General features: G+C 30.2%; 1 protein-coding gene across 4 annotated transcripts; it reads left to right on the top strand.

The window, feature by feature from the left end:
* The first annotated feature begins 335 nt into the window (after window positions 1-335).
* On the top strand, window positions 336-11,877 carry LOC108559421 (proton-coupled amino acid transporter-like protein CG1139). 4 transcript variants are annotated; one of them, XM_017916707.1, is made up of 5 exons: window positions 336-498; window positions 746-812; window positions 10,126-10,956; window positions 11,016-11,197; window positions 11,263-11,877. In XM_017916707.1, the coding sequence occupies exons 1-5, from the start codon at window positions 458-460 to the stop codon at window positions 11,675-11,677; spliced, it is 1,536 nt and encodes a 511-aa protein (XP_017772196.1). In that variant the 5' UTR covers window positions 336-457; the 3' UTR covers window positions 11,678-11,877. The 4 variants fall into 4 exon arrangements, with proteins under 4 accessions (XP_017772196.1, XP_017772198.1, XP_017772199.1 ...); XM_017916709.1 differs by lacking the exon at window positions 746-812; XM_017916710.1 differs by lacking the exons at window positions 336-498; window positions 746-812 and adding an exon at window positions 1,495-1,621.

The raw sequence follows: 11,877 nt of genomic DNA on the forward strand, positions 1-11,877 counted from the left end.
AATCATTTAAGTAATATAATAAATAAATAAATTTGTTATTAAATTATTGTAGTTGTAGTTATAATTTTCATAAATGTAATATGATTTTTAAGCTAAAATACTGAAATTACATTGATCAATATTAAAATATTCCTAGACTGAGACTAATCGATTAGAGCCTTGTCGTCCTTGTAATTTATACGTTAAGAAAATGTAAGTTCTTTTTTTATTAATTTAATACATTGTAACATAATATTAACATCAATATTAATGTATATTATTTAAAATGTAAATAATATTAGATTGGTTTCAACATGGAAAAGTATGAATACAATTTATTGACTAATAATATTAAGGGTGGTTTAACGAATGCTCCGAGGAAAGGCTTTTCCGAATAAGTGGGTCAAAGGAAAAACAACCATTGGCAAACCTGTACTACTGACTGGCTCCATTCTGTCTACATCCCGACAAACGGCGAATGTCATGGTTAGTTCACATTCTAAGCTCCTCGAATAATGTGTAAGTAAACATCATCGCTTCCTTACATCGCTCGTCTCTGTAGAATATAAACTAACATACAAATTCAACTTTACAACAAACCCTGTTTAATAATTAATTTAATTACACAGCTGCACGCACAACAGATCACTTTAATAACACCATTATATAACTGTTTGTTAATTACAATTTTGACTATAACATAACAGTTTTGTTTATGATGTCACACGATGGACAGGGTCGTAACCAGGTTTTTGATTCTTTGCAGAAAGTTCGAACGACACCAGAAATTATTTAACATGAATGAATCGACGCCGCTGAATGTTATTCAGAGCGTAATACTTTATTTTAATAATACTGCTTTAATATGCATGCCTTTATTTGTGGAATGTGAATTTAGGATTTTATTTATTTCTTTAATTTTTGTTCTAGTTTTGCGCTGCACATTACAAAAGCCTTTATTTTAAATATAAGATTATTAAAATCTTAATTTTAAATAATAACTAAATTGTTTAATACAATTCAATTAGAATTACAAGGATTGATCTCACTTAATTTGTTTCATACAAATTACTTTAAATAAGATATAACACATCTTTAAAGAACAAAAGCGTATTGTTAATATTAAAAAAATGTCATTATTACAATTAGTTTCAGGGCCTTCTTCCTAGTTGAAACGAAACGAGAGAATACCGGATTTCTATATAAAAAAAAACAAACTATCAATCTTACTGGAAAAACTATAGAAGATTCAAGAAATTACAGAAAAAAAAAACTTTATTTTTATTTAATCTAACGCAGATGAAGTATAATATTCTTTTAGTGTAATTAAATAGTTTAGATTTCATATTAAAGTGTATAAAACTATATTTGTTTATTATTTATTATTGTATAATTAAAAAAATAGATAAATTGGATTTAACAAGAGAAATTCTTGTTGAGATAATGCAGGTAAAATAAATTGCTGTTGTTCATGAGTAAAATACATAAATATCGAAAATTGTTATCAGATACAAATAGCGCAGAAAAAAAAATATTAACTGATACGCGAAAAACATATGGAGTTCAAATCGGTTTAGTAGCATTCGAATTGGGTTGGAGAGCAGATGATATTAACGGACTGCTTGCTAATTTTGACTCCAAAGTAAGTAATATTTGCTTATTATTTCTGTTGCAACATTTGTACTTAACGTGATTATTACGTAAATGATAATTTGTATCTATAGGTGGTAAATTTTATTGCCTTAGATTATACAAGCGTTAATTACACCAACAAAACTTTACTATTATTACCTTTATCTTTTCCATAAAATAATCTGTTTAACAATAGAACAAGAGAACGTTTATAATCAATAATATTTTTATCTGCTCTCATTTCTTGCTGCAACAACATCATTTCAGATAATTCAATTTATATGTCCAAATTTATTGCATTGAATTTTGAATCAATAGCAAAAAATATAAATTAATTATTCGTAATCTGAGCCACGTTATAGGAGTTTCGTTTAAAAATAGAAAACATATGTCATTAGATAAAAAAAATTAAACATTTATTTAGAATATAACTACAGAATGTGGACTAAGTGTGAACGTGTATATAGTTTGCAAAGAATTACGAAAATATGTTAAATTAAACATTTATATAACATTTACGTTAAAATAGGTGATTACAAATGTTATTATCAAGGTCAAGGATAATGATGTCATGAATCATTTTAATGAAGGAATTATCAATTTGTTTTTGAAAGTATATCTGGTTGTATACATTACTATAATAGTATTTAATTAATCATTGATTCCTTGGACATTTATTGAGATATAAACTTGGGGAAAAAAATAACTCGTTTGAATTATTGACGTGTTTTGTGAATACTTAACTGAAACCAAATAACTTTAAGCACGTTTTATTTAATACGAATCAGCTGCATCCTTGAAAACTTTTGTTTATAAAAAAAAATAAATGACAAAAAGTATACAGCAACCAGTATTTGGCAAAGTATTTTGCCTTCTATTAAAATAAGGTTGAAGTGTTTATTTATAAGTATAAATAAACAAAACTTGTTTTTAATAAATATTTTGCTTAAATCCAGTAGAAATTACTGACATTTCTACTGTTTAGTAAATAGATAGTTTATGATTTATTCAAATTGTTATTTTGTTATTATATCACAAAATAGTTTTTTTGTTGTTGATCTATTTTCTTCCATTGATATTGTAAACTCATTGCATTTAATGAATACTAATTTTGAGACTATGAATGATAACATGTACATACTTTGTATTTGCAAGCATGAATCATCCAGCATTAGTTAATTTGATTAATTGTGTTCTTGATCTTGACCTTGGCTTAGGAAAATCCAGAAAATCGGGTCACCTCTGATCTCAAGCTTAAACTGTTGCAATTATTACAGTTTTGTCGATTCACAAATATTGTAGAATTCATATATTTTTGTTAGCATTGACATGAAAAATTCAAGAATACTTTCAAAGTTGTCGAATTTTTATTTGTAAATATAACTAATATTTTTCTATTTGAAGCAAACAAAAAGTTTTTATCTTTGAATAATAATTCCAATTTTGCAATTTGTACAATTATGATATATTCAATATCTTTCTGCCTTTTTACGTTATCAAATTATTCAATTTTATAGAGAGACGATGAAGTAAAACAAAAAACAATAAAATACTGAAATTAACAAATATGCAGATTAAGTTAGTAAAAGTGGATAAACTAGACTCTCAGGTAAATATCTAACCGGAAATTCCTTTCTCTAATTAACGATGTGTTTGTTTAACCCCAAGCGTATGCATCCAGTAGTAAGTGGAAATTTACAGAAGAGTAATATTAATCATAAACTAATAGGAGTCAAACGTCTATCTCGTTGTGTGCACGCAGGCGAGGAAATAAACAGATTTGTTTATCTTCGTAAGTAAACGTATGATAACAGTTTTTGTTCCTTTTCCCTCAAAGGAAATTTACGGTTACAAATTGTATGTAATTCTATATTTGTTAATGAGTCAATCAATAACAAAAAAATCTATGAATTGGGCAATGGAATTTTATTATTTTTTGTATGTAATGGAAACATCTTCGTTTATAATTTATTTTAGTAATTAAACTGCAAAAATTATTGTACTGGCCAGAAATGTATATAACAAGAATGATATCGTTGCATCCACAAAATTAATACATTTCCATTAATTTGCTTTGCGAAAAAAGAAAGAAACAAACGTAATATATAAGTTCATTAAACTTATCATCGGTCTTGTTTTCTCTATTCCTCGATGTTGACACTTACCCTCACCCTACGGACATTCCTTTCTTTATTCTCAATCGATAATATTTAATCTCTTAGGTAATTTCCAGCATATAAAACGGTTTCCGTTATTAATAACAAATAACAGTTTCGCTGAACTTGCACCTTGCAATTATATTTTTATTATTTTTTTCTCTCTCGACAATCGTGCACATCCACGGTCAATTTAATTTTCTTGATTCGCTTTATTGTTTGTTTCTTGTAGATTTATCAGAACTAGTAACATCAATAAACAGTCCGGCGGCCTACAAAACCGATCCCCGCTATCGGATATGCCAATTACCAGTGGAAAGTTACGGGATGATAGTGGTGCGGCTGCGGTGACCACTCGTGCGCTCCGTGGAAAAAGATGAAAGAGTCTTATGTAAAGTTCACGCAAACTTCACGGTTTATTGATTCCGGAATAACAAATCCTATCCAGAATTTTATTGTATTTATCGCCTGTATGCACACACTTTTCAATTGGCGCCCGTGGACTCTTTTCGACATTCGGATAAACAACGTATACAGTTCTTATTGGGATCAATATATGTATTTGTTCCATTTCTTTTTTCAAGAATTTATAAAAGTTTGTTGTAGCTACTTAAAAGTAGTAAATTAAAGAAATTCTATTGACCTTTATTCTTCTACTTCTAAAGTATTAAAATATTATCAAAGTTACTCTGCTTTTTTTCACTACGATAATAAAAAAGATTGCTTATTAAATTAGTAAATAACATAATTGAAACTTATATTGATACCAATATGATGTTCTGTAGCATTTGGAAACCACTTATATTTGCACATAAAAATGTATTGGTTCATTCTTAATTATTCGTATTGTATTTCTGATTAGCTGCAATTTTATTACGATATCTGTCGGGTGAGAGCAGGACTTCACGGGTGTGGCAAATTGTTAAGAAAAGTGAATGTTTGAATGGAAAATTCTATAATTTAAGTTATACAAAAAAATAGATCTGAACAAAAGTTGATTTTTAAATTGCATCATCAGGTTATGTGTTAATAGAAGGAAAATTGGTACAAGATTTGAATATTTATTTCAACGTTTATTGAGCAACGAAAAGAGTGAGTTTCGAATACAAGTGCTGCGAATCACTGTCAAACGATGGACGTGGGATCGGCAAGACGCGGCTTTTTTCGTCATTAACAATTCTGTTTGTTGGTTCCTTTGTTCGTGTTGGCCAGCAATTCATTTGGTGCATAAGCACTACATTTTATTTGTTGAATCACTTTCAACTGTTCACGTTTAAATCATTCTTATTTGGGCACGAAAAGAGTGCGTTTCACACACTTGATAAAAATTAGGCGATTGTTTTAAAAATCGCTTTATATGGATACGAAAAAATGAATTTGGGGCTATTTATTTTTTTGTAAACGGTGTGGCGCGAAAATTTCAAAATATAGTTTTTTTTTATGTTGTATAATTTTATTCACAATCTGTTCATCAATGTGAACATTGAGTAAATTTAAGATCGCGATTTACATTAATTGGATAATCTTTCCCGGTGGATTGTTACTATTATGATGATTTCATTTTGTGATGAACGATGGCACTATTAGTCGCCCACATTAAAATATAACACTTTATAATTAAAATGAAATAGTAAACTTTAAGAAAATAGTGAACATTTTAATTGTTTAGTAATTATAAATAATTTCTTGTATTCACGGATTATTAAAATTCTATATTTGCGCGCTTCATAGAAATTTGACGATAAAACTACGCACACACCTGCGTCTCGATGAATCATCACAGCTGCAGGTGCGTACGTATAAACAAATCCATATTTGGGCATGAAGAAGAACACCTGCATTATTGATAGATAAGAAAATAATACAAATTAGGCGTTTGTTTAAACAATCGTTCGGAAATGCGAAACATCGCGAATCATCATGAAAAATCAACTGCAGCTGCAACTGCGTATCTCAAACATTAAACACATTTTTATATGCGTATGAAGAGTCCTGCGCTTCGATTCGAATATTTTGAAACGAGCGTTTATTATTACAAATTCAAACAATTATGGAAAAATGTATATGTAAGTAATGCATTTAATTCCATGTTTAAATTGAAATAATTATATACTAAACAATATTTGCCAAGTAACTTATAGAAGTACTTGTGGAAGTAGTCTCGAAAAATAAATGTTTTTATTGATTTGATTGATGCAATTACTTATATAAACATATATCATAGACCAATTTTAGGAAATTTTTATAAAAATAATGAATATATTTGAAGATTATTAAAATTAAATTTAATATTTATTATTCAATTTTTATTTCAATGAAAAGTGAGAAAACATTTTGCACATTGGGCAAAAGTTTTCAGTTTTCGCGTTGTTTTTAATATTTAATAAATTTTAATATAAATGAAAGTGATAAAACATTTGCGAAATGCGATTCGTTTGTGCCACGTTCAAATAATTCGTATTGGGCCACGACAATGATAGTTTGTTGTTTTGCACACTCGATAAGGAAGCAATAAAAATTAGGCAATTGTTTAAATAATCGTTCGGAAATGCGAAACATCGCGAATCGTCACGAAGCTGCACCTGCGTATCTCAAACGTTAGACACATTTTTATATGCGTATGAAGAGATATGTTGAAATGAGCGTAAATTATTTTACGCACACACCTGCGTCTCGATGAGTCACAGATGCAGGTGCGTACGTGTAAATAAATCCATATTTGGGCACGAAAAGAGTGCAGTGAGAAAAACACCTGCATTATTTATAGATAAGAAAGTAATAAAAATTAGGCGATTGTTTAAACAATCGTTCGGAAATGCGAATAGTTGCGAATTGTCACGAAGCTGCACCTGTGTATCTCAAACGTTAGACACATTTTTATATAGGTATGAAGACTGCTGCCTTTCGATTCGAATATGTTGAAATGAGCGTAAATTATTTTACAAGCATTTTTTGAAATAATATAATTATTTGTAAATAAGACATTTTTTTCTATACATTAAAATAATTTATGTTGTAAAGATTTAATATAGAATTACAAACTATTTAAATTTAAACAATTACATAGTAATCAATATTTGCCAAGTAGCTTATATAAACATATATGAATTATACTTGAAACTTGACAAGTAATTTTACATCAATTTTAGCAAATATTATATAATCAGAAAGATGGATATAAAATAAAATAGTAAAATATTTTAATTATTTGCAGTTTAGCCATTCGGCTATTAGTCGCCCCAAAACATAGTTAAATCAATTATTTTTCAAAGAAGACTAAAGTATAATAAGTGCTTAAGTCTGCTACGGAATATTATAGCATCAAAGCCAGCGCCTCTCACACTCGTGGACCTTTCTTCATTGCATACCCTTGTGCTATACAGTAGCTCATATTACATATTAAGATATAATATTATGTGCACGATCGTCTTAAGAAATTTGGCGACTTTTAGCTTCTAAATATATAAACGATAGGGGGAAACTCCAAACAGTTGGTGTCCCAAGGTTATAGTCCATTTAATCCTGTAGGGTGGCTCTGATTTAGTGCAATTGATTAGTGCCTAAAACTAATCTTTCGATTGGGATTTCGGGTGATTTTTACGTTCCAGATCAGAACTTTATCAATTTAAATAAATGAAAAATTCCAATTATAACAAAAATATGATTTATTAATATTTTAGATAATATTTGTTCAATAAGGAATCAATATTGATTTATAGGCAGAGAACTCGTAAGATTGCGGCACGTTGACTTTAACGCAACTAAAACTACAAATATTATAATAATAATATGTAGAACGTGTAAATTTGGGTTAACAAATATATAGTTTTATGTTAAATTTGTTTTTTTTAATATAAAAAAAACATAATATTAATTCCATAATAATATTATATTATTTTTGGGGAATAAAATTTGTATTTTATGAGTATTCCCATGTTTATTTCCTATATTTATTTATGTGATTGAATGGAAAGTGTGTCATGATAAAATTGGCGAAACTAATGGGCACTAATTTAAGTCCGTCTGATGTTGTGTTGTCTTGTGTATGAGTGTAAACGCTTCAATGTGTTGAATAATTTATAATTAATGGTCGGTTAAAATGCGATAACTGGACATTCCGATGCGATAAGGCTCATGGCGTTTTGCTTTCGTTAAATTCGAACGGAAAGTAAAAAATAGAAGGAATATAGCGATTGCTCATCATTACTCTTCGTAATAATATTTATAATTTTCTATTGCTCCATCCAGTTGGTCTTCTATGTTGATATTTGTTATTGAAGCGCCTGATAACTGATTTTTTTTTTCCATAAACTACATTCGAATAATAACAAAAGTGACGGACGAAAAAAAATGATTATCCAATAATTCGTTAAAAATAACATAAACTTATTATCTGCAGACCTTGACTTACAAAATCTGAAATTATAAAATTATGTCTACGAGTTAAAATGTAGACTAATTAGTACAATTAAATTGTAATTAAACATTAAAATATAAACATTTTTATTGTAAATAAATAAAAACTGACCATGATGATGGAAATCAATGAAAATTAGGATACAATAACTTACTTAATGAAACTCTTATTATTATTCATAGTAATATAGATTATGCATAATTTCAAAAACGTGGACACGTTTCAGCGTTTGCGTAATGTTTGGAGGAGATTAAGGAAAAATGCGTCATTGAATACTTAATGTTGCTTTTAACAGTTATTCAATAATAGTAATAAAGTAGATTGTAGAATTAAAAAAAAGTAATTCAAAAATAACAACATTTGGAACAAAAATGTAATGTAATTACATAAATAATTATAGATAAAAACAGAGATCATAAGGATTTTTATTATTTTTTGCAATAAACAATATTATTTAATTTTGAAGCAACTCTATTCTGAATCCGCAGTGTGCGAGGTATTGGTATAGTTTCTTATATATGAAGGTTATATCAAGGACTTTTTATTATATAATGATACGAGATTACTAAGTGCAGTAGAAAGAAAACAATTGAGACTGCTTTATTATTGCAAGTGTGCACTAGCTAATAAATACTCGGAAGTCTACAATCAGAGTGTGGAGGAGGAGGATGGTTGATGATGTCACACTGTCTTGGCAGTGACAAAAGGATGTTAATTCGGGGTAGGGGCATAGTGTGTTTCTGTGTATTTAGAGTATCCGCGGCGTAAGGATTATTCAGTCCAAGTCTACATACATACATACATGTGTATTAATATAGGGGTCATCAAATTGAATCATTAGTAAAGTTCCGCAGCTGTGTGTAGAAACACTATCACGAGGCGTAAATAAGAAAAGTGTTGTGTGCTGTTCGAATCTGCCGATATTTATAAAAAAAAACGTTGTAATCGCACTTTGCTAATTATGTCCTACGGAAGCGTAAAATGTGCGAACGTAAGTCATTCGTTTACTTTTTCAATTAAGATAGAAAAATTATCGCATTTACTATTTCAACATTCTAAAAAATCTTTTAATATTTCTCATTTTCGGTTATAAATTACCCTGATTTTTTAAAGTTGTTTCTAAATAATTCAGCAAATTTAATACGGGATTTTTAAAATTTATGTTTTCTTATATTTTACCAAGTATTCTACAAAATAATTCAACATTTTTATATAGACATAAAATCAATACATATAATGAAACATAAATAATTTACTTATATAATTTTTTTTTTCGAAAATTGCAAAAAGTAAATTGCACTTTTTCTGCGATTTTTTAAATATATTTGAAAATAATTAAATTCTATTGTTTAACTAAACTATACAATTTGCGCGTAGAATGTCTGATAACATAAACTTATCTAACGAAAAGGAAGTAAAGGATGTATCATCATCCTGTGTTTATGATATAAATTGCATATTCTTTTATAAATTAAATATATGATTGTTTCTTGACAAACACATAAATAATACTTTATACTATAAAATAATATATAAATGCTTTCTTTGCAGTTAATAACTGATGTGATTATTTAATTGCCAATAAATTATTGTCACTATCACTTTCGTTTGGATATTACTTAATACCAGAAATAAATTGATATCTTATCGTGGTTGTCGCATCCACGTTATGTTTCATTTTCGTATGAGCGAACGAGAGAGAAGAATTCTTCCGTTTAATTAGAAATTCAAGGATAAAAAAAAGTATTATTGCAAGAACAGAATATTAACGATCGCGCATAGTTTTATAAGCTTATAATTGGCAAAGCAATATCCTAGTGACCTTCATTTTTAATTGAAGTATTTAGTTGTTGATGCTTCTTATTAGATTATGCATGTTTGTGTATTAACAATTTTTTTTAATGCATTGTTTTTTAAAAGTATTGTGTTGCATTATTTTAGGACACTCTTGGCTTAAATAAACCGAAAGCCAAGATGCGCGACGAAAGACAACCCCTCTTGGAAAATGAACAACTGGACGAAGGATCTTCGAGTGAGACCATCAACGTACAATCGACCGCACTCGACATCCAGCAAATTCCGGTTAACGATGGGAAGGACGATGACCCGGTTCTAAATAGGAACTTAGAAAGCCCGACGTCCAATTTGGAGACGATGATCCATCTCCTGAAAGGAAACATCGGTACTGGAATATTGGCGATGCCGGACGCATTCAGAAATGCAGGACTGGCTGTTGGATTTTTCGGGACTCTGTTTATGGGAGCGATCTGCACTCACTGTATGCACATTTTGGTGAACAGTACTCACGAGTTATGCAGGAGGGTGCAGAAACCTTCGCTGGGATTCAGCGAGGCCGGAGAGGTCGCGTTCAAGACTGGACCGGAACCTCTACAAAAGTATTCCCAATTGGTGAAGTCGCTGATCAACGTTTTCCTTTGCATAACGCAACTGGGGTTCTGCTGCGTTTACTTCGTTTTCGTCGCCGCCAATCTGCACGATGTGATTAAAAATTACTTCTTCGATATGAGCGTCGTTTGGTACTTGGTGATGTTACTCATTCCAATGATCTTTTTGAACTGGGTGAAGAAGTTGAAGTACATAACACCGGCATCTCTGTTTGCTTCGATTTTAACTACCAGCGGACTTGTTATTATTTTCTTTTACTTGCTACAAGACCTTCCATCCACATCAACAGTAAACGCATTCGCTTCTTGGAGTCAATTACCTTTATATTTTGGAACTGCGATTTACGCGTTTGAAGGCATCGGCGTGGTAAGTAAACACACATTATTTATACTATAAAATGTTACAACATTACGATTGATTTTCAGATTTTGCCTTTGGAAAATAATATGCAAACGCCACAAGATTTCGGTGGATGGAACGGTGTTTTAAATACCGGAATGGTAATTGTTGCGTGTCTTTACACAGCCGTCGGATTCTTCGGTTACTTGAAGTATGGCGAGAGAGCTAAGTATGGAAGTATTACTTTGCTTTTGCCAGACACTGACATGTAAGTGCTAGTTAATTCGCTACATTTGATTCCTGTAATTGAAATCCTGTAATTGCAATTTCTAGATTGGCACAATCTGTACGCTTGATGATGGCCATAGCTATTTTCCTATCCTACTGTTTGCAATTCTACGTTCCCATGAACATTGTTTGGCCGATGATCAAGAAACATTTGCAGACTGACAAACAAATATTCTATGGAGAATACGTTACCAGGAGTTGCTTGGTTTTCCTAACGTTCGCCTTAGCCGCTGCCATCCCTAACTTGGGTGCAGTCATCTCGTTAGTCGGAGCTTTCAGCAGTTCGGCTTTGGCGTTGATCTTTCCTCCGTTGATAGAGATCGTCACTCTATGGCCTAACAATCTAGGCCACAGAAACTGGATTCTATGGAAGGATGTAGCCATCATGGTTTTCGGTATTTGCGGGTTCATCGTAGGTTCCTACGTCAGCATTCTAAACATTTTACACCCGGATGCGTAAATGATGTGTTTATTATTTAAACAATATTTTTTAACTTGTTTCTCATAATGTCTGTGGTTTTAGTTTTTAATTGTTTTTTGTTTTGTTTTGTTCTGTTCTGTTTATCCTAACCAAACTGTGACAATAATTAGGATACAATCGTTCTGCAAGAATGAAAATCTAAGCGAATTATCGATGGGCTTGTTTTTATATTGTAATTT

Source organism: Nicrophorus vespilloides, unplaced genomic scaffold (genome assembly GCF_001412225.1).
Source record: "Nicrophorus vespilloides isolate i.1.1-1 unplaced genomic scaffold, Nicve_v1.0, whole genome shotgun sequence".
In the NCBI taxonomy this organism is placed as follows: Eukaryota; Metazoa; Arthropoda; class Insecta; order Coleoptera; family Silphidae; genus Nicrophorus; species Nicrophorus vespilloides.

Excerpts from the sequence above, each read along its gene's own strand:
- LOC108559421 (XM_017916707.1), top strand. The coding sequence starts at position 458 with ATGTCATGGTTAGTTCACATTCTAAGCTCCTCGAATAATGT. Across the intron at positions 499-745 it reads CTAAGCTCCTCGAATAATGT|AAAGTTCGAACGACACCAGA; the intron begins GTAAGTAAACAT and ends GATTCTTTGCAG. Across the intron at positions 10,957-11,015 it reads CGTTTGAAGGCATCGGCGTG|ATTTTGCCTTTGGAAAATAA; the intron begins GTAAGTAAACAC and ends ATTGATTTTCAG.